The sequence below is a fragment of the Schistocerca nitens genome, chromosome 8 (genome assembly GCF_023898315.1).
Source record: "Schistocerca nitens isolate TAMUIC-IGC-003100 chromosome 8, iqSchNite1.1, whole genome shotgun sequence".
In the NCBI taxonomy this organism is placed as follows: Eukaryota; Metazoa; Arthropoda; class Insecta; order Orthoptera; family Acrididae; genus Schistocerca; species Schistocerca nitens.
This window is the reverse complement of record NC_064621.1, coordinates 527,672,468-527,696,943: the sequence shown is the minus strand read 5'-3', so window position 1 is coordinate 527,696,943 and position 24,476 is coordinate 527,672,468. Positions and strand designations below refer to the sequence as shown.

The 24,476-nt window shown below is 40.3% G+C and overlaps 1 protein-coding gene across 1 annotated transcript in view; it reads left to right on the top strand.

Annotated features, from left to right (window-relative positions):
• Positions 1-19,920, top strand: part of LOC126198786 (soluble guanylate cyclase 88E) — a 122,247-nt gene extending 102,327 nt beyond the window's left edge. The window contains exons 11-13 of the mRNA XM_049935356.1: positions 8,491-8,718; positions 18,742-18,966; positions 19,062-19,920. Of these exons, the coding sequence (XP_049791313.1) occupies positions 8,491-8,718; positions 18,742-18,966; positions 19,062-19,636 (1,028 nt within the window). The 3' untranslated portion in view covers positions 19,637-19,920. The remainder of the gene's footprint in view (positions 1-8,490; positions 8,719-18,741; positions 18,967-19,061) is intronic.
• Positions 19,921-24,476: the final 4,556 nt, after the last annotated feature.

Genomic DNA, 24,476 nt, shown 5'->3' with positions numbered 1-24,476 from the left:
AAAGCACCCTATCTACCAGCGCTTTCCCGTTTGGTAAGTCATGGAATCTCTGTTTTTAATATATTTTTCCCATGTGGAATGTTTCTTCATTTTATTTATATCAGTACAAAGATATGTATACATGATCAATATAACTGATGTTCTTGGCCAAAGAAATGTTTCATGAAAGAAAAACAAAATACCGTCTTCTATTGACTTCATCTTTATGAACAATTATCGGAAAGAATAAGAATGATTATGATACTAAATCTCAATATTCTTGACTTCACAATGAATAAAACTGTAAAGTCTATTAGAAATGCAAAACTAATTATGTTTCCCGTAAAACAGTTAATTTTGTATCAGCTTTATGCTTCACCAATGTACAGTTACATCAGAATTATAGAAAATATACTATCTGCAATTTCAGTCTCTTTGGTCATGTTCTGAATTTTAATGTATCCAGTTCTCTGATACTTCATAAAAAGGAGATGTTCATTGAACAGTTCCATTACAATTCGAAGATCAGAATCAGAACTGAAACTGACGTCTTCTCAACTTTCCAGTAATTTCCATCACTGAGACACAGTAGTCACAGTCAAAAGTTCTCATAATATGAGAGACTTATTTTTTTAAAAAAATAACATTTATTCAAATTCATAATTTCTATAACAGTCTCCAATAATACCCATTTTTGCACTTTTTGGGGAATTCCAACTTGATGCTTATGGAAGGATCATTTCACTGTTTTGGTTTTCTGTCACAGTTGCGTTCACATTCAAATTTGTTGATGACTAGTTTCAGAAACAATGTTCATTTACAAACCATTACATATAGTCAGGAATAGAGCATTGGAGTTCTCTAATGGAGTAATTTAGTTCACAATGTATTGTAAAGTGTGATAATTGGGAAAAAACTGTAGGCAATGATCTCTGCAAGTATAAGGAGTAAAAAAGGATTGTATGGACAGAAATTAGGTTCAAGGGGTGTAGACCTGTTTTTAGGTGAATATAACAGATCTATAACAGTGCGAGTTTTAATGACTGAAAGCACATATGAGAACACCCCAGGCAAGTCGGAATGCTCTGTCTGCACTAGTGTTTTAGCTCCACATGCAAGAGGTAGTCATCAATAATCCCTACTGATGCTGAACCATGGTTGAGGATTCAGTACCACTATGCCATGGGGATTTCCTGTAGCCCATACATGGGTGTTGTGATAGCATATAGCCTCATTCCTGAACAGAATGGATGACAGAAATTCCAACACCCCGGTGGCCTATACAATGAACCGGTGACAAAACCATCACCACAGAGGCAAGTCCATAGGTTATAAGCTCTGTGTGCATTGTGAGCGAAAGGGGTAATGGCAGTTGGCATGGGGAAACATGGTCATCTGGCTTACCCCACACTTACGGTTCACATGATGCAAATACTGGGGTCATATTCTACAGTGTTCAACACCTTGTATCTCTGCCTTCAAGTGGCTGCACCTACCTTGGAATGCATTTTCAGCCATATGTCCATATCATTCTCACTCTTTATTTTCAAGGATCATTCCTGCAGTTTGTCTTCATTTACAAAAATCATGCTGTATGTAAATGGCCTGATAATTAATGCTGACTGCTCTTGAGGCTGTTAGTGAATGATGCAGTCCCAACAGAGTGTTCACTTCATTGTGAAAATGCAGACAGATCTGAAGATAATTTACTCTTGTAACAAAGACTGCTAGCTAACCCTCAACATACATAAATGTAATGTAAATAATAGATGTTATAGGTGACCGCTTACCATACCGTTGGAGCACTGAGTGGTTGACAGGCACATACTTAAACTAGATTGGAAATCTTGAGATCTATAACTTTAGAATTCTCCAACATTTCATTATGTATTGAGCATAATTGGCCTAATAAGTTATGTTTGTCCTTCTTTGATGTTGTTGGTGGATAATGCAGTTGTATACACAGTGGTCATATCATTGTGAAAATGCAGGCATGTCTGAAGATAATTTGCACTTGAAGCAAAGACTAGCAGCTAAACATCAACATAGATAAGTGTAGTGTAAATAACAGACACAGTGATGTTAACTCATCATACTTACCTGTACTTTTACACCTACATCCACACTGTGTGAACAACTGTGAAATGCACAGCACAGGGTATTCCCTATTCTAGGAATTGTTAGAGTAAGGGAGAATGAATGTTTAAATGCATCTGTATGTGCTGCAATTAGTCTAATATTGTCCTCTTGATCCCCATTTGAGAGATACATAAGGAGTTGGTGTTTAGTCCTGAATTCATCACTTTAAAGCTGATTCTTGGAGCATGTAAGTAGGCTTTCTCACGATGGTTTGCATCTACAGGTATCTCAAGTGTCTGCAGGTCAGTTGACAGTTCTTGTAGAGTTGACATGCTGGGCATCTGAGAATCATATAACCAAGATTGGAAATATTACTGAGGTTTTGGAAAGTAAAGATAAATGACATCTGCCTATGTTCGCTAATTTGCATAGGGTTTGGTTTTAAGGTGCTCTCACAGTCTCAGCAAGGAACTTAACTGTAAAAGCTAAAGCTAAACTCTGCTATACCTCCCTCTCTCTGCCCCAGCCTCCTCCTTACCCCCACCACCCAAACTGCTTCTCCCATCATTCACAGTTCCTCGCAGTTGGTCTCAGTGGCCAGAAATGATTAATGGAAAATTTCATATAAATATGTGAGACAAATACTAACAAAGAGGGGTTGGCCAGTACTTACCTCAGCTCAGTACAGCCGATAGATAACACAAAACAGAACAGAAAATTTACATTCGTAGCTTTCGGAACTTTGTTCCTTCACCAGGGAGGAGAGAGGGGGAAAAAGAGAAGAAGGGAAAGTAGATTTAGTTACTCACAAGCCAGGTTATGAAGCAACAGGGAAAGGTAAACAGGGAGGGTAGCAAGGATGGAGGCATGGTTGTCAGAGGGAAGCCAAAGATATTCTACTGTTAAGTACTGTGCCAGCTTCAAACCAAAGAGGATGCATACAGAAGTAAAGAGGTATATAGTATAAAGATAACCACAACTATGTAGGATGAAAAGATGCGTGAATGGCTAAAGAGGAGAGGGAAAAAGAAGAAGACTGAAGAGTAAATGGGAGTGAGGTTGGTTAACGTAGGTTCAGTCCAGGGGGATGGCGGGATGAAAGGATGTGTTGGAGTGCAAGTTACCATCTCCGCAGTTCCAAGGGACTGGTGTTGGATGGGAGAAGCCAAATGGCATGTACGTTGTAGCAGGTCCCTAGGTCCCTCGAATTATGCTGGAGGGCATGCTCTGCTACTGGGTATTGGACATCTCCTAGGTGGACAGTTCATCTGTGCTCATTAATGCACTCAGCCAGTTTAGTTGTCATCATACCAATGTGAAAGGCTGTGCAGTGCAGGCTTGTCAGCTGATAAATGGCATGTATTGTTTCACATGTGGCCCTGCCTTGAATTGTGTATGTTTTACGAGTAGTGGGGCTGGAGTAGGTGGTTTAGGTGGTTGTGGGGGGATGCATGGGGCAGGTTTTGCAGTGGGGTCGGTTATAGGGGTAGGAAGTGCTGGGTAGAGAAGGTGCTCTGGGAATATTGTAGGGTTTGACAACGATGTTACGGAGGTTAGGGGGCTGATGAAAGGCAACTCTGGGTGGTGTGGGGAGAATATTGTCAAGGGATGATTTCGTTTCAGGGCTTGATTTGAGAAAGTCATATCCCTGGTGGAGTAATTTGTTGATGTATTCGAGGCCAGGATAATATTGGGTGACAAGGGGGATGCTTCTGCATGGTCTGGGTTTTTGGAACATTGTTGTTGGACGGGGAGGAATGTGTTGCTCAGGAGATCTGTTTGTGGACAAAGTCTGCAGGATAGTTGCGGGAGAGGAAAGCACTAGTCAGGTTATTGGTGTAATTGTTGAGGGATTCGTCACTGGAGCAGATACGTTTGCCATGAATACCTAGGCTGTAGGGAATGGAGTGTTTGATGTGGAATGGATGGCAGCTATCAAGGTGAAGGTACTGTTGTTTGTTTGTGGGTTTGATGTGGACAGAGGTGTGGATGTGAGCTTCAACAATATGAAGGTCAACATCCAGGAAGGTGGCTTGGGTTTCGGAGAAGGACCAGGCGAAATTCAGACTCGAAAAGGAGTTGAGGTTATGGAGGAAATTAAGGAGTGTTTCTTCACCATGAGTCCAGACCACAAAGATGTCATCTATAAACCTATACCAGGCCAGGGGAAGCAGCTGATGGGTCTTCAGGAAAGCCTCCTCCATGCTGCCCATGAAGAGGTTGGCATAGGACGGAGCCATCCTGGTTCCCATGGCCATTCCCCTGATTTGTTTGTAGGTCTGGCCTTCAAAAGTGAAGTAATTATGGGTGAGGATGAAGTTGGTAAGTGTGATAAGGAACGTGATTTTTGGAAGATCTTTGGGTGGGTGTTGGGATAGGTAGTGTTCAAGGGCAGAGAGACAATGGGTATGTGGGATGTTTGTGTAAAGGGATGTAGCATCTATGGTGACAAGAAACGTTTCAGGTGGGAGGGGAGTGGGAATGGATTTGAGGCGTTCTAGGAAGCGGTTTGTGTCTTTGATGTAGGATGGGAGTCTGCAGGTGATAGGTTGGAGGTGTTGGTCTACCAGAGCTGAGATACGTTCTGTTGGGGCCTTGAAGCCTGCCACAATTGGATGGCCAGGATGGTTCTCTTTGTGGATTTTTGGTGAGTAGGTCCGTGGAAGCCATTGTGAGGCCTTGTGAGGGACCTTGGATTTTTAGGATTTTTTGCAGCTCAGTCTGGATAGAGGGAATGGGATCCTGGGTAACAGCTTTGTAGGTTGAGATGTCGGAGAGTTGACACAGTCTTTCTGCCACATACTCCACATGGTCAAGTACCACAGTTGTGGAGCCTTTATCCGCCAGGAGGATGACAATAGAGCAGTCTGTTTTCAGCTCCTTAATGGCACGGGATTCAGCTGGGGTGATGTTGGGGGTTGTCGGGATGTTCTTCAAGAAGGACTGAGAGGCAACACTGGATTTGAGGAATTCCTGAAATGTCTGCAAGGGATGGTTTTGGGGGAGGGGAGGAGGATCCCTTAGGGAAGGTGGTCAGAACTGTTCTAGACAGGGTTCAACACTGGGTTTGGTATTTGGGGGCTGTTTTTGGGTGGTGAAGTGGTATTTCCAGTTGAGGTTCCGGGTGAATGAGAGGAGATCTTTAACCAGAGCAGTGTGGTTGAATTTAGGCGTGGGGCTAAAGGTTAAGCCTTTTGATAGAACAGATGTCTCTGGAGGAGAGAGGGATCTGGATGAGAGGTTTAGAACTGAATTGGGACTGGTGGTATGTGGCATTTGACTGTGGTTATAGTTGAGATTTGGTCTGTGTGGGGTATGTACTGGGATTGGGAGATTGAGTAGGAAGGCCAGGCTAGGTTTGTTGGCTATGAGGGGGAGGTTTTTTGAAGGTGCTGTTGTGGTTAGTGTTTATGAGGGATAGGGAGAGGGACCCCACTTCTTAGGTGTTCCACTAGCACTGTGGATGGTAGTTTTTTCAGGTGGTGTGTGGCATGGAACTCAAGTTTGCAGCTGGCTTCTAGGACGATGTTCCTGAGTGTGTTCTCCAAGCAGGGGTTTGAGAGGTGGAGGACTTTGAAGAGAGATAGGAGCTGTTGGGAGTGGTGGTTACACGAAGTAGTCTAGAGATTCAGGACAAGTTGGGTAAGGGCTAAGGATTGAAGGTTCTGGAAGTCCAGGAGAGACTGCTGGAAGGATGGATTGCACCCAGAGATGGGAACTTTTAAGGTAAGTCCTTTAGGCGTAATTCCCAAGGTTAAGCAGGACTGGAGGAAAAGTATGTGGGATTGCAGTTTGGCTAGGGTGAAAGCGTGTTTCCAGAATGAATGTAAATAATGTGGTATAGGATTAGGGTACATAGTGGGTAGGAAAATTAAATAACTAAAGTTAAAATAGTAATAATAAGAAGGAATAAAACAAGGAGGGAAGGATGATAAAGAAAATAAAATCTGTTGGTATTGTTCAATACCAAAGGAAGACCACTAAATAAGAAAAGTATGGATGAAGGTTGACCAGACGAAGCAAGTATGTCCAGATCAGGGCAAACGAACACACGTTGCTCAAAAAAAAGGTGATCGCGAGTGGCATAAAAAGGATCGCGGGTGGCGCAAAAAAGATCGCAGGTGGCGCAAAAAAGATCGTGGGTGGCGCGAAAAAGATTGCTGAAGACTGAAGAGTAAATGGGAGTGAGGTTGATTAACCTAGGTTCAGTCCTGGGGGATGGCGGGATGAAAGGATGTGTTGGAGTGCAAGTTACCATCTCCTCAGTTCCGAGGGACTGGTGTTGGGTGGGAGAAGCCAAATGGCACGTACCTTGTAGCAGGTTCCTAGGTCCCAAGAATTATGTTGGACAGCATGCTCTGCTACTGGGTATTGGACATCTCCTAGGCAGACAGTTCATCTGTGCCCATTCATGGGCTCAGCCAGTTTAGTCGTCATCATACCAATGTGAAAGGCTGTGCAGTGCAGGCATGTCAGCTGATAAACGGCATGTGAAACAACACATGTCATTTATCAGCTGACATGCCTCCATTGCACAGCCTTTTACATCGGTATGACGACAACTAAACTGGCTGAGCACATGAACAGGCATAGACAAATTGTCCGCCTAGGAGATGTCCAATACCCAGTAGCAGAGCATGCCGTCCAGCATAATTCTAGGGACCTAGGAACCTGCTACAACGTACGTGCCATTTGGCTTCTCCCACCCAACACCAGTCCCTCAGAACTGAGGAGATGGTAACTTGCACTCCAACACATCCTTTCATCCCGCCATCCCCCTGGACTGAACCTATGTTAACCAACCTCACTCCCATTTACTCTTCAGTCTTCTTCTTTTTCCCTATCCTCTTTAGCCATTCACGCATCTTTTCATCCTACATAGTTGTGTTTATCTTTATACTATATACCTCTTTACTTCTGTATGCATCCTCTTTGGTTTGAAGCTGGCACAGTACTTAACAGTAGAATATCTTTGGCTTCCCTCTGACAACCATGCCTCCATCCTTGCTACCCTCCCTGTTTACCTTTCCCTGTTGCTTCATAACCTGGCTTGTGAGTAACTAAATCCACTTTCCCTTGTTCTCTTTGTCCCCTCTCTCCTCGCTGGTGAAGGAACAAAGTTCCGAAAGCTACGAATGTAAATTTTCTATTCTGTTTTGTGTTATCTATCGGCTGTACTGAGCTGAGGTAAGTACTGGCCAAACCCTCTATCTCTTTGTTAGTATATATATGACTTCATGCAATGGCCGTTGGCTCCCATTTAATTTAGGATCTATTTATGTGGGTGAATGTTCTTCCTCTCACTGAACTTGAAAGGTAAGAACATGTACATCATATTGCAATGAATGGTATAATCTTTATTCTGAAAGATTTTGTATTTAATTTATATACTTGAAATTAAGTGTGGAAATCAAAAACATAAATTTAAACCATTGTTTATGGACAAATTACATTGAAATTACACTCTGCAAGAGTCCAATTGGGTGTATTACTTTAGAACTGTAATACCCATTTTAGAGGTTAACTTCTTGATTGGTTTATGAACTTGCAGCATGTTGCAGGTGAAAAATAGTGCCACAACTTGTCTTATAATTGAAATAAGTGGTTATAGCTCTGTCATGAGTTGTACTGAGAAGTATCCTTTTTTTATTTCTTGATGGTGACTAATTTTGGACCCCTGTATCCATTTTCAAACCATCCGTATTGTAAATGTGACAAATACAGGCAACAGCCTATGTACAAAAACTGACCCTACAGTGATGATCAAAGCAGCACTACCTTAATGCCACCTTTCTAGACACTTGCTCAGTTATTTCATTTTCAGTTGACAATAAATTACATATTTCTTTTGATGTAGAGCAGATGTAGATACCAAAAAGTTCAATGATGAACTTCATATATAATATTCACTTGTTTAATTACATCAACATGAAGCTTATACTTACTCTGATCAGTGCTGATATTAATTTCAATCAAAGCCATTGTTACATCATTGCAGTTTCTGTTTGCCCATTCTTTCAAAGCTCCCATCTGACCAGTTACCAGCAGCAGACACATTCATTGTCCAGAATTGGTGCGTAAACACTTCCAGATCAATGCCACTGCCCCGTGACTCAGAGGAAGCTCTGAAACTCACAATATAATGGAATCAGTATTACCAATAACATATGAAGGGTTGGCTGTTGAAATGTTGTCAACACCAATTTCTCGTTTTTTTTATGTTTTATATTTATTTTACAGTATAGGAATGATGCTAAGGGTTTGTATCCTTATAATTCAGACTCTGTGTGACATCAATGCACACTAATTTGATATGCCTGTTTGACCTTCCTATTTCACAAGACATTTATCTGTGTGTTCATTAGCTGTATGGTGCTACAGAAGTAGAGTGGCTTCAAAAATTAATGATATATAACTGTGTCTCTGTTTTAGGATCTCATTTACAGATACGTGTCGGTGTGCATTCTGGGGCTGTTGTGGCTGGAATTGTAGGCCTCAAAATGCCACGATATTGCCTCTTTGGGGATTCAGTTAATACAGCATCACGAATGGAATCAACAAGCGAAGCAATGAAAATACACATTTCACAGTCAACACGTGATCTTCTTCCATCAACATACCACGTATCAGAGAGAGGAGAAATACAAGTAAAAGGAAAAGGTAAATTACAAGAATATAGGAGTTGAAGATCCATTTAAAAATGAAGTTGTGATGGTCCTCAATTATTCTCTACTTTCTACAATGTAAGAAAAAGATAGATTCATCAGTTTCAACATTTTGTTGACAGGGAACCAGCAGCTTTATTAAATTCCTTAAAGCATTTATTACTGATTCTGTCAACAGTTGCAGTAGTTATATTGGGTGACTAGTTTTGAATCAGCTTTATAAATGTTTGCAGAATGAATGCCACAATACACATATGACTCTTACCAAATCAAAATCAAACTGATGATTTTGATTTGGTAAGAGGCATGTGTGTATTGTGGTATTCATTCTGCAAATGGTGATTTTGATTTGGTAAGAGGCATGTGTGGATTGTGGCATTCATTCTGCAAACATTTATAAAGCATATGTTGCCACTTTGATGTTTATTAATAAGATCAGGCATTGTCAGTGCAGGCTCAGTAGGCCAGGCTTGAAAATGAACCTGTAAGGTTCAAAACTAGTCATCCAATATAAGTACTGCAACTGCTGACAGAGTCATTAATAAATGCTTTAAGAGAAGATAGATTGCTACTTATCATAAAGGTGGCATGTTCTGTTACAGACAGGCACAACTAAGAGACACTTAAACATTAGTTTTGGACACACACACACACACACACACACACACACACACACACACACACACACACACACACACACTCATTCATACAAGAAAGCACACCTCATGCACACATGACCACCATCAGTGGCAGCTTGGACTGGAATGTCACCGTCACATAGAATGGAAGTCACATAGAATGGAAGCAGCTATCTGGAGGGGCATGGGAAAGGGGAAGGGATAGCAGTGTATGGGTGGGGCAGAGATCAGAGCACTGTCTGGTGCAGTGTGCAGGGACTAGCCTGTCAACAGGTGCAGCACTGGGTGGCTCTAGGGCAGGGAGAAGGATGGTGGGGTGGGGGCAGGGGGAGGGGGACAGGGGGACAGGGAGCAAAAAAGGAGAGGAGTGGGAATCACTGGACAGCTTTTTGTATTGGTATGAATATCCAACAAGCTGTCCATCTGGATGAATGACCACCATCAAACAGTAGCCTAGAGCAAAGTAGACCCACCATGTGTCACAACATGCAGCTGAACATAACATGCTTGACTTCAATGGCTGCTTCACTACCTGAGCCATCTGGATTCTCCCCTCCATCACAAGCTTTTCTGAACTGTGCAAATGAGGGTTATCCTTATAACACATTCTCTGCTTCCGAAATTATCCCAGCCTCAAATTACAGTAACACAATGATCTCACACACTCTGCTCAACAGTTTCCACCCTCTCTGCCCTCTCACCTCCTCCCTATTCTTACCTCCCACCCTCTTTGTGCACTGCTCTCTGCCAACACTCCTGCCCAAGTCTTTCCCCATTCATGCTCCTCTCCTTTTTCCCATACAGATTGTCCACATTTGGTGTTAGAATTTGATTGACAGGGTATTTGTTAGGAGTCTTTGTAAAATATCCCGTATTCAGTGACATGTAAAAGTACATGTTGATTCACTACACAGTGTATTCGCAACAATTTTAATGCAGAATATTTTTCAAACACACAAAAGAAATGTAAGCAAAAGAGAACCACCACAAAGAATTAAGTGATTCTGAGGAAACCTAGATTATGATATCTTAAGAATGTGCCATAGGGCTGAAAGCTGATTCCAGCATTTATTAAAAAGTTGGGGTAGCCACTTCTTAAATTTAATGTACGAGATCCATACTAGAAACTGTGAGCAAATCATTATTAAAATTATATCTCCAGAAATGTAACATAAATGACTGCATAATTGTGACCTACAGACTATATGCCTCATGTTGCCATATTGTGATGCTATTAATGACCACAGGCAGTACTTTCAAAATAACTGACATGAACATTTCACTACAACAATGAGCTGCCACCGAATTCCTTGCTTAAGATGGAAAATGTGCTACTGAAGTTCACCTCAGACTTCGATTCTGTTACAGAACAGATGTGAGGGAATGCTGCAAGATGATGGAAAATGTTTGGCAAGCAATGCTTCCATGTCTTTGGGTTGCTGAAGTAGAGTTCTATCATAAGGGTATTTTCAGACTTGTAGAAAAAAGATGTGTGCAAATAAAAGGAGATTACATTGAAAAGCAACAAAGTATGTAGATTAAGTTGATGTACTTGGTTTGTCTAAGATATGAAGATTCAAAATTTTGAAAGTTGTTGCTAGTTACTTTCAGTATGGCCCTCATATACACTGGGTGCACAGAACCTACCTGTTTTCATTCAAGTTTTTAATTGTGTCACTGTCTGGTCAGTATGAGTGTAAATTTGTGCCAAGCTGATAAAGCACTCACATTAGATGGGAGGAAATGCTTTCACAAAGTTTCTATATAAACAGATTAGTAAATGAGTATAAGCATAGGGAATAAAAGTAATGGAATTTGAAACACTTCCAAAAAACATTATAGCTCACATAATACTCAATATTAAATGTTGAATAGAACCATAAACAGCGAGGGTTGAGATCTCTGGAGAAATTGAAGTATTTATCATAAGAATATGCTAAACAGTGTGGGAGGTGCTATATGGTAAGAATAACAGTAGGCAAGTAAATTCATTTACAGGAATGTGAGTCTCAAAGCAAAAAGATAGTGGTAGGATCAGAGTTACTACACTGCTTGGCAATTGCTAAAGAACAACTAACAATGGCTATGGAACACCTGTCCAATGTCAGTAAAGCAAAATACAGAAAGCAGCATATGTTAACCGCATTGAAGCCCGTGCACAAATGCTCTGTATGCATTTGACAGTTAATGCAGTCAGTGATTGACGAAGTTTGTTGTGGAACCAATTAGTGTGACATTCTGGGTGGTACTGTGACAAGTCTTCAAGCATAATTTGAGTACTTACGACCTTTGATGAGCAGTTGAATGGCTCAAATCTGGTCAATCTGTCATTACTGTGGCCACAGTAATGGGTGCAATCCAATCAAAATGGCAGCTGAAGTTGAAAATGCTATGCAGAAGCATTCCAATGGTTATAGACAGACCACCTCACCACAAAAGTATTGATACATAGCCCTAGTGGTGAAAAAGAACAGACATCTCACTGCTTGGCAGATTGCTGCAGACCTTGCAACTATTACTAGTGCACATGTCTCTGCCAGAACCATTTCATGGCAATAAAATCAGGCTGGTTTCAATGCTTGGAAGCCAGTTAAATGCATCCCACTTTAACCATACTATTATTGAGAAAGAGTTCATTGGTGTAAGGAGCATGTTGGTTGGGTTTAAAAACAGTGGTCCAGAGTGGCATTCTCTGTGGAAATTCATTTCCCTGTGACAAGCGATTCTGGCCACCAGTTAGTGTGGATAGAGAGGGGAACACGTTACCCACTACAGAATGTTCATGAACATCATTGGTATGGCGTAGATGTTATAGTTGAGCAAGCATTACGCACAATGGGCGAAAACTGCTACAATGCACTATTCCGATCCAAGCTCCCAGAGATGGTGGTCATGTGTACATGAGGTGTATTTGCTTGTGTGAAAGAAAGTGAATGTGTTTCCTTTTCTGAAGAAGGTTATGGCAAAAAGATAAATGTGTAACTATTTTTTTATTGTATTTGTCTGCAATTCATCATATCATATTTACAGCAAGTAGCAATCTATCCTTTTCATCACGTTAAAATAATTTATTACGGTAGATAAAAAATCTACTCACCATGTGGTGGCACAACACACACATAAAAAAAATGTTACAATTAGGCAAACTTTCAGATACAGTGGTTTCTTCTTGAGGCAGAACAGTTAAAGAGGAAGATACAGGGCTGAAGGAAAAGGACTGGAAAGATCCACAAAAAGGGGTAGATTTTGGTAAAGTCACCCAGACCATGGGTCAGGGGAGACTTACTGTACAAGATGAGAAGGAAAGGCTGATTGTTGGGGCTGCATCGGATGAGATTTGAAAACCTGAGCATTTAAAGATGGAAGACAAGGTAAAATGCAAGACAGAGACAACTGCTTAAAGATCATGTATGAGTTAATAAGTGTGAAATGCTAACTGCATTCCGCATTCTAAGTTACAGAGGTTGGAGGGGGCAGTGAAAAATAGACAGGTAAGACAATGAAAGATGTAGAAAACGAAAATGGAGTGAAGAAAAGAGTAGTCACTGTGAAGAAATGCTGAGATGGAAGAGATTAATGTAAATTAAGACCAGGTGGGTGGTGAGAGCCAAGGACTTGCTGCAGTGCTAGCTCCCACCTGTGGAGTTCTGGGAAACTAGTGTCTGGGGGAAAAATCAAGTTAGTGTGTGTGGTGAAACAGGCACTGAGGTCATGACCGTCATATTGTAGAGCATTCCGTGCAACAGGATATTGTGTGTTGCCAGTATACACCCTCTGTCTATGCCCATTCATCCTAATTGATAATTTGGTGGTAGTCATGCCAATGCAAAAGGCTGTATTGTATTTACATAACAATTGGTATACAACATGTCGTTTCACAGGTGGCTTCCCCTTTCATAGTATATGTTTTGCCAGTTATAGGGCTGGTATGGGTGGCAGTAGGAGGGTGCATAGGGCAAGTCTTGCAGTGGGGATGGTCACAGGGGTAGGAGCCATAGGTTAGGCAGATGGGTGCGCAAGGAGCAGAGGGTCTGACAGGAATATTGTGGAGATTGGGAGGGCGATGAAAAGCTATTCCAGGTGCAGTGGGTAAAATTTCAGACAGAATGGATCTCATTTAAGGGCATGATTTTAGGAAGTCACAGCCTTGTCAAAGTAGCTGACTAGTACATTCAAGACCAGTATAATACTGAGTGACCAGTTGTGTGTTCTGAAGTTGTTTTTAGGGGGGTTCAGCAGTACCAGGATTGGATGTGATGGCCCTGAAATCTGCATTTGAACTAGGCTGGAGGGGGGGGGGGGGGGGAGTAAATACCTCCAGTGAACGCTGAGGTGAGAATGATAGGTGTATTGCTGTAGAGTCTGCATGCAAACAAATACTTATGCCTCAAATGCCAGGGCTATATGGGAGGGAACGTTTGACATGGAAAGGATGGCAACTGTCAAAATGTAAGTACTGTTTTTGTTGGTAGGTTTAATATGGACAGAAGTGTGTAACTGACCTTCAGTGAGGTGTTACCGTCTGCTTATTCCCATTCATCCTAATTGGTAATTAGGTGGTAGTCATGCCAATGTGAAAGGCTGAACAGAGTTTACTTAACAGCTGCTCCGTGTGTCATTTCACAGGTGGCTCTCCCTTTGTTAGTATATGTTTTAACAAAGAGAGAGAGGGGCTGACCAGTACTTACCTCAGCTCAGAACAGCCGAGAGATACACAAAACAGAACAGAAAATTTACGTATCCTAGCTTTCGGAACTTTGTTCCTTCGTCAGGGAGGAGAGAGGGGGAAAACAGGGGAAGAAGGGCAAGTGGATTCAGTTACTCACAACCCAGGTTATGAAGCAACGGGGGAAAGGTAAACAGGGAGGGTAGCAAAGATGGAGGCATGGGTGTCAGAGGGAAGCCAAAGATATTCTACTGTAAGTACTGTGCCAGCTTTGAACCAAAGAGCATGCATACAGAAGTAAAGAGGTATATAGTATAAAGATAAACACAAATATGTAGGACAAAAAGATGTGTGAATGGCTAAAGAGTAAAGGGAAAGAGGGGAAGACTGAAGAGTAAATGGAAGTGAGGTTGATTAACGCAGGTTCAGTCCAGGGGGATGGCAGGATGAAAGGATGTGTTGGAGTGCAAGTTCCCATCTCCGCAGTTCCAAGGGACTGGTGTTGGGTGGGAGAAGCCAAATGGCACGTACAGTGTAGCAGGTTCCTAGGTCCCTCGAATTATGCTGGAGGGCATGCTCTGCTACTGGGTATTGGACATCTCCTAGGCGGACAGTTCGTCTGTGCCCGTTCATGCGCTCAGCCAGGCTTTCCTGAAGACCCAGCAGCTGCTGCCCCTGGCCTGGTATAGGTTTATAGATGACATCTTTGTGGTCTGGACTCATGGTGAAGAAACACTCCTTAATTTCCTCCATAACCTCAACTCCTTTTCGAGTCTGAATTTCGCCTGGTCCTTCTCCGAAACCCAAGCCACCTTCCTGGATGTTGACCTTCATATTGTTGAAGCTCACATCCACACCTCTGTCCACATCAAACCCACAAACAAACAACAGTACCTTCACCTTGATAGCTGCCATCCATTCCACATCAAACACTCCATTCCCTACAGCCTAGGTATTCATGGCAAACGTATCTGCTCCAGTGACGAATCCCTCAACAATTACACCAATAACCTGACTAGTGCTTTCCTCTCCCGCAACTATCCTGCAGACTTTGTCCACAAACAGATCTCCTGAGCAACACATTCCTCCCCGTCCAACAACAATGTTCCAACACCCAGACCATGCAGAAGCATCCCCCTTGTCACCCAATATTATCCTGGCCTCGAATACATCAACAAATTACTCCGCCAGGGATATGACTTTCTCAAATAAAGCCCTGAAACGAAATCATCCCTTGACAATATTCTCCCCACACCACCCAGAGTTGCCTTTCGTCAGCCCCCTAACCTCCGTAACATCGTTGTCAAACCCTACAATATTCCCAGAGCACCTTCTCTACCCAGCACTACCTACCCCTGTAACCGACCCCACTGCAAAACCTGCCCCATGCATCCCCCCACAACCACCTAAACCACCTACTCCAGCCCCACTACTCGTAAAACATACACAATTCAAGGCAGGGCCACATGTGAAACAATACATGCCATTTATCAGCTGACAAGCCTGCACTGCACAGCCTTTCACATTGGTATGATGACAACTAAACTGGCTGAGTGCATGAATGAGCACAGATGAACTGTCCGCCTAGGAGATGTCCAATACCCAGTAGCAGAGCATGCCCTCCAGCATAATTCGAGGGACCTAGGGACCCGCTACACTGTACGTGCCATTTGGCTTCTCCCACCCAACACCAGTCCCTCGGAACTGCGGAGATGGTAACTTGCACTCCAACACATCCTTTCATCCTGCCATCCCCCTGGACTGAACCTACGTTAACCAACCTCACCCCCATTTACTCTTCAGTCTTCTCCTCTTTCTCTTTCCTCTTTAGCCATTCACACATCTTTTCATCCTACATAGTTGTGGTTATCTTTATACTATATACCTCTTTACTTCTGTATGCATGCTCTGTATGCATCCTGGAAGACGAAAGATCTGCTGCGCTCAGCTAAAGACATGCTCAAACTCAACACACCTGGCATATATAGCATTGCCTGCTAATGTGGTGTACAGTACATTGGACAAACGCAGTGCTGCATCTCGAAAAGGTGCGAGGAACACATCAGACATATCCAACTTGGACAGACAGAGAAATTTGCTATAACTGAACATAGTATCAAAAAAAAAAAAAAAAAAAAAAAAAAAAAAAAAAAAAAAAAACACCTTTGATTATGAGAACACCAGGGTGCCGTGCCGAGCCAGGAGCTATTGGGACAGCATCATTAAAGAATCAATAGAAATGGCTCTGAGCACTATAGGACTTAAATTCTAAGGTCATGAGTCCCCTAGAACTTAGAACTACTTAAACCTAACTAACCTAAGGACAACACACACATCCATGCCCGAGGCAGGATTCGAACCTGTGACTGTAACGGTCACGCGGTTCCAGACTGTAGCGCCTAGAACCGCTCGGCCACTCCGGCCGGCGAATCAATAGAAATATGGGTCCATGAGAACCTTGTGAACAGGGACGAAGGTTATCAACTTAGCGTGGCCTGGAATCCAGCATCAGCATTGACAAATGTGTGTGTGAATAAAATGGCAAATAATCTCTTTAAGATCCCCCACCCCTGGCTTGGCAACACCCTATGTTCCACCTGCTCATCATTGTTGAGCACTTCAAAAATGTACCTGTACGGAGACAAACTGTGATGGATTCCTAGTAGTTTCCAGACAGGCAACCCCTCCACATGCCTACTGGCAGTCACAAGAGCAGCACTATAGCCTATCTGCATGTCCCTAGGATTATTATCACAGTCTGTCTCTGTTCAGGTACATTTTTGACACGCTCAAAACTGGCAGCAGGTGATGCTAAGGGTGTTGCCAGACTGAATAGTCTTAGCGGATCCTTTGCTGTTTTAGTCATGCATGAGTCACCCTTTGTGATCACACCCCAGGAGGCCTTGAAAAAGAGGGACAAAGAAGCATAAGCACCCCTGTGTTGCTTTAGCTCACATTCAAAGTTCATCAACTGGTCTTCAGTGGCCCCTCATGGCGTCATCCTATACACCAGTGCAAAAACAGTGGTTACATTGCACTCCAAAAGGATGTGGTCACATTCAATGGGGTTGCTGGTCCACAATGTCCTCACAGACAGGTTGAATCATCCGAATGTCAAAGGTTGCCAAGAACTTCGTCCTGCAGTTCATCACATTGCGAACTGCCATTTTCAACCACAAAATGTGTGTGTATAAATGCCCTGAGGAAAGGGGTGGTTTCATTGACGTCCTTTATTCCACCTCCTAAGGCCTTTCGGTGTTGATTCTGAGCAGTTGTTGTTGTTGTTGTTGTTGTGGTCTTCAGTCCTGAGACTGGTTTGATGCAGCTCTCCATGCTACTCTATCCTGTGCAAGCTTCTTCATCTCCCAGTACCTACTGCAACCTACATCCTTCTGAATCTGCTTAGTGTATTCATCTCTTGGTCTCCCCCTACGATTTTTACCCTCCACGATGCCCTCCAATACTAAATTGGTGATCCCTTGATGCCTCAGAACATGTCCTACCAACCGATCCCTTCTTCTGGTCAAGTTGTGCCACAAACTCCTCTTCTCCCCAATCCTATTCAGTACCTTCTCATTAGTTGTGTGATCTACCCATCTAATCTTCAGCATTCTTCTGTAGCACCACATTTCGAAAGCTTCTATTCTCTTCTTGTCCAAACTATTTATCGTCCATGTTTCACTTCCATCTGAGCAGTAGTGTGTCTGAAATGTTTTCTCAGCGCCCATAAGAAAACCGCATGATTTAAACATTGGGTATTGCAGTTCTGACCTCCATCACACAAGTGTCCAAATTAAGGGGTGAAATATTGATAAGAGGAATTGCGATGACCTTCCTATTATGTGATATGTCCATGGTGACTTTGGCCAGAACTGTGATGATAACTGGCGATATCATTAACCCTCCTTACAAGTCACATGAACTTCTGACCTCTGGGATTTTTTTCACATTTGTCAACACCTTGCTGTTTAAAGCATCACTGAGGCTGAGGGTGATGTTTCAGGGTACCGAACTTCTGCACCATTACAAAAGATGGTTGTAGACACCTTCAAGCCAATTCCAACTTCTACATTGCGAAGGGAGACAATTACAGAGTTTCAAAAAAGTTATCCTTTAATTGTATTACACAGTGTGGTTTGGCAAATGCATGTGCTCATGCCATACTTCTTTTGTATCTTACACTTACAGGAGTTGTAGATGAAGACATAGTTCACCATCTTTATAAAGGTTATCGTTTTGGAGTCAGCAAGATACTGGGAGAAATAGTGTGAGATGACATAAAGGTCTTATGTGTAAATAATATGAAATTTACTGCAAAAACAGTTCAAGCATTTTCTTTTCTATTACAACAGTTTCTTTCAAGAGACCATAATAAAGGAATGCACATATGGCTGAGGGCCACACAGCAATGAATTAAATAGTATATCACTGAACATTTATGCCATGCAGTACCCATATATAAACATTATGTTTTCTTTTATAAGATTACCATTCGTGGTGGCTGCAGTAACACACTACAGAAACATTTGGCAATGGTGTAGAATCTTACTTATTACCCATAAATCTACAAAGGCATATTACTGGCAGTACACCAAAAAGTAAATTAAGAATAGAGACAAAATTCAGTTACACATTTTTTTTCCTGATACAAGAAGATTTATTTTTATTAGAGTACATTCTGCATAATGGGATTTTTTTCTGTACAATGTTGCAGGTTCAATGAAGACATATTGGTTGGACAAAAAAGAGTATCGTAATCCATTAATGCGCATGGCTATTCCTGGCCCAAAACCACAGTGGGAGTATGATGCTGATCGTGCATCTATGCATGGTCTGCTAGGCCCCTCCGATGAACGTCGTGTCTATTCACCAGTCACTTTTCAAGATGTGGCAAGGCGTTCTATAGCAAGTTCACCTGTTAAAACCACAGGGAATCGAGGTAATAAGGAAAGTACATTATTTTGTGTGGTATAATGTGCATCCAACTCAACAGTCTAATATAATTTTTTTCTATATATTCATCCACACAAACAGAAATACGTTCCAACTCCATGGGAGCAGTATTTGCAACTTCCTGCATGGCAACATCTTCAGTATGCGACATTGATCGGGCAGATGTAATCACTTCCTTCGCACGGATACAAACTACATGTACAGCTGTCTCACCACAAGGGAGGGCTGCTCCCTTGATGAAGTTTCCATCAATAAACAGTGTGTCCTCAGATGGAGCTCTTCTGCCTATACCTCCTCTAAATTCTCCAGTTCCTGGCACAGATTGTGAAACTGTTAATTCTCACTTTGGTAACTGCCCTACACTGACTTGTCACAAGGAAAGTACTCTGTGTGACATGCATCATCCGTATGGAAATATACAAAGCTCAACAGTAGTTCCAGAAGAAGATGAAGAGGGAGATGAGGAAGAAGACAGTGTGCCTGTGAAGATGCAGCTTCCACCCACTTCACGTTCTGATGGGAGCCTATGCATCCGCACTAAGAAAGTGATTCACCGTAGCCAGGGACAGGGAATGGTCCAGCAACAGTGTTGTGGTGGGTTTGGCAACTCTGGGGCAAAAGACAAGCAGCACAGCAATTCTTGTGATATTCTCTGAAGCTAAACTTTAATTTTAGTTATTAACATTAATGACTTTGCATACAGTTGTACCACGGATGTATTTTTCAAGTGTTGAAGTGTGTTTCATTTTATGTGAGACAAACAGCTGGAGGAGGCATGACACAGAAACAAAAATAAAAAGTTTCATATTCCAGAACTGTCTTATCCTTCAACAGGAGAAAAATTAGTTAACAAACAGAAAGAGATCTTACATCATAACTTAACAAACAAATAAAATACATTTTATTTCTCACTCCTCTACATATAACTGTGTATCTATTGTTGAACATATTTAAATAATCTTCTTCTAGTTTCCACATTCCTCTGCCATAGAAAGAGAAACCAAACATAAAATCACAATATTTAACATCTTTAGTTACTGTGTTTTTCTTTTTGTGCATAGAGATCAGATGAATCTCATATTCATAAAAAGGAGAAAGCAACACACATTACAAAATGATAATAGAACTTTTGTCTGTGTAATGTTTTGGGATCTATTACTTTTTACCATTTATTTGTCATCCCTTTGAAATTTTATGTTGTTCAATTATCCTTTTCACGACCACGACAAATGTAACAAAAGTAGTTTGTCTCAAATAAAATGTTCCTAATATTAGTGTACTCTCACTTGTATGCAAATTCATTTTATGTTGTGAACATGAATGAGTGTTGTTGAGTGAAATGATTTTCTGAAAGCAGTGAGCATTGTTACGGTGTCTAAACTTAAAGATATTACAGACAATACTCATCAAGGATACTCACATTCTAAACTATTTTAAAACTTCTGTACATTTCCATATGCAAGTAACAATTCATATTATCTATTGACACATGTAGATATTAAACTGCCTATTGAAAATATATATAAACCATTAGAATCCTCATAATGTTGACCATCTGTTATGCAAAATGTTAAATTTTATAGCCATGTAGTTACAAAAGCTAAATTTAGCTTTGTGTACCTGTGTCTGTACATAGCTGTATTTGCTTAATCATTAGGTTAATTTATTAAATGTTACCATTGAAGATAATTGACAAACCAGGCTGTGTTATGTTATGAAACCTTAGTATAATCTAAGTTATTGAAAACTATAACTTTTAATAGTAGCAAAATAGTGATACAAACTTAATTTTACATTTGTTAAATAGCCTTGTGACACTATGACTTTCCAATTGTAATTTTTTCCTTACATTTAGTATCATTCTGCACATTCATTTCAGTATTGTTTATTTTACTACAGAGACATTCACCAACTTTTTTAGTGTTTCAGGACACAAAATCTCAGTATCCAAAACAGTGTAAGTGCATGAAATAAGTATGCAAGAATTTAATCAGATACCTCCCGTTTCATATATTTTGCTGCATTCCTTTTTGGTGATTTCCATACTTACACCAATACACTGCACATGCAGACAGTGTGAGAACTGAAAACTGTTGATGATGGAAATGATTAAAGAAAAACCAGGTTTCTTGTTATTCTTAGAAAAATAATGGACTTGAGTTATATGTAACAGAACCAAATCATAACAACACAAATAATGTGGACAACTTTTAAAAAGACATTGTTTTAATGGATAGCAAGAAGGAAAAGAAAGAACAGGGAAATTGTCCAGATGTGAATCAAAGGGATGAGAACATAATATGCGAAATAGAGGGAGCTAGAAAGTGTGTTAGGAAAGCAAGCAGATGGTATAGGTAAAACAAAGAATAAAATCAAATGTACACAGAATCATATTATTTTTACTATATTATACTTTACTGGGATTGTTAAAATTATATTTTAGCTTTCCTTGAAACTTCACTCACATCCATTGGTCTGCTCATTGTCTCAGTGCTGTATTCTTTACATCACTGCATTTCTTTTTCATGCAAATAATGTAATATTACTCATGCCCAGACTCAGCAATTTATGGCCAAAGAGGTACACTTCTGACTGTAGGCTGAGAGACTTCTTTATCCATGACATGGGATGTGTAGAAAAAATACCTCACCCACAACATATCTAAGTTTTCTTTGTCTCTTAGACACAGTCTTCAACCAATGTAAGCAGTGTCTTTATTGATTTTGTTGTAATATGATAGTTTACAATGATATGAAAACTGTTTCTTGCTGATTACAATTACAGAATTATCACTGCATTCAGCTCTCTGAGAAAACCTTTTTCAATGACAATAATATACGGTATGGATGCTTTTGTAACTGCGCCTAGATTTGCCTTTTAATAAACTCCCAGTTACCTGTGACTAGTCTACAACTGGGGTCTATTCATTAGTGTGGCTGCCTCCAGGGTGCAGGATCCCGGGTTCAATTTCTGGCTGGGTCTGAGATTTTCTTCACTTGGGTACTAGGTGTTCGTGTTGTGTTTGTCATTTCATGTAATTTTCATTGGTGTGAAAGACACTTAAGTGTCAAAGAGAAAGCCTTGCACCAGATGACTGAACAAACCCACATTAGATCTCCCTGCAATAATGCCATATGATTGCTTCATTTCTTTTACTTGTGACTCCATATAGGTAATGCAGGCAGAAATAACTCCAAAGGCAGCACTGTTCATCTCTCACACTTCTTGCTGGTCCAGCAATGATTCTATGGTTCAAGTGATAAGGTACTACAATTTGGTATACGAATGTTTTGAAATGGAAGTATTTGGAAACATCTATCAGAGAAAATGAGGAACATGTGTTATGTAGGTATAATGAGAGATTTTAGTTCTGATGTTGGAAATATTTGTTACGATACTATTGGTTCAAAGATAAATGATTTCAGTTTCACTGTAGGAAAATAAGACTGTTTGTCATCAACAGTTTTGTAATGAAATTTTCTAGTGTTCGAGCATGGAACACTACTGATTTATCTTGATTCTTGATCAACATTTAGTTAGGCCTACCGACTTGTGTGCAGAGAATATGATACTGTACATCACAGTTTTAGTTCATTAACACGGGAAGCTTATACAGATACACAACTGAAATTTCGAGAAGTGAGCTAACATTTCACACAATTATTCATTAACAGTAATTTACTAAGTTTCATTATTTGAACAATACAACAAATGAAAACAAAACTCAAATATAAGTGATATTTTTCACAGGTTACTTCTTGAAGAATTGCAGTCTGTAAAAAAATAACTAAGTTGCTTGTTTTACAGTCACACATTATATCTGACAACTCTGTTTCATATACTGTTGATCAATGGGGATTGGTTTCAGTTCACAAGTATTTTACTGTGAGATTAACTGCTTCCAACCAAAGTTGTGGTTTACTTTTTATCCATTGCTTTACACTGTTTTCTGCATAAAAACAGCTTTAATTATTTCTGTACATTGTCCTGAACTAAGACTTATTTAATTGTATTCTGTACTCAGTTGGTTTTATACATGCCATGTATAGATTATTTTTACCAGGTGTACATTCAAATCAGTATGTGGTTGTTGTTTCTTCTCATGTTTCTATGAATCCTTCCAGTGTTAAATCCTACTCCTCCTTCATGTTCTTCCAGTACAGTAGGTTGTGTAGGAATGCAGCTGCCTATTACCTTAAGCTTTAAAAACAGTTCAAAAAGACTATTTTTTGAAAGAGAAAGTATGTAATTTATCAATATAAAAAATACTGGTTTAAATGAAGCTCTTCAGTGACATGTGTTGCCTATAAAATCAGTTGTTAAGGGATAATTAAATAATGTAGCCTTTGTTGTGTTGTCATTTGTGAAGAAACAGGCTCTGGATGATAATAATTTTACTACAATGTAATTGTTTTAAAAGACTGTAATAAAAGATGATAATTTTACTCTAAATGTATGTGATATCCAGTTGTTACTGTAAATAGTGTTTTAGAGTTGGAGATGGAGTTCAGCTATGTACCTGATTACACAAAACAGTATAGGACAGTTGTACACACACTGCAGTTTTAATCTGATTTAAAAATATAGTAGAGCATGAAATGCTAATTTTTTTACAGTAATAGAGGAAAATAATGAAGGGCAAACATGCTATGAAAATAATTTTAACTATTGAAGGAAGAAACTAAAAATAGATTCGAATCTAGACTACATAAAATTATGCCAGTAATGAAACAGTGCTGATCTTGAAATGTAAATGAAATGCTTGAAACTGACTCTCCAAGATTTATTTGGAAAGCTCAAGGGCAAGCATATTCAATACAAATAGAAATCAGAACATATAATATTAAATTATATTACCCAAAATTATTTTTTAGTGTCAACTAACAACAGAAACGCAAGCTCTTTTTTTTAAATATCCTGTTATAGTTCACAACTTCTTAATGTGTGCATATCTTAACAAAATGAAATACAGGGAACAAAAGTTACTTTGTTGGTACAATGTGCATCAGAATACAGTCATTCACACTGTTGTCTGAGCTTTTCTCTCAAGATACATATGTACAGTCTCTGAACACCTGACATACCTTGCATCATTCGCATTTCCTAAATTGCTGCTAAATGTGATTATAAAGGTTATAAAAATTCTCTCTTCACCATCGCCACTGCTTCACTGCCTCCTGTGTGATCAGGATGACTAGAAAATATTTGAGAAATAGCTGCATGGCCTTACTAGGTTCATCAGGTAAATGATACAGAAGGAAGTTTTCTATAACCCACAGAATGCAATAAGTCTGCTGTCAGGTTATACATTTGAAGTGAATGCAAAGTAAAAGAGTACTCACTGATCACTCTTTCTGTAAGTTATTGGCAAAATACTTGAACCCAGGGATATAAATTCCAGCCGACATCAATATTAATATTGAACAGGTTTTAACTCTTACAGTATACAAACAGCTGATAGTATTCTCTGGAATCAAGGAAATTAACCACACCTTT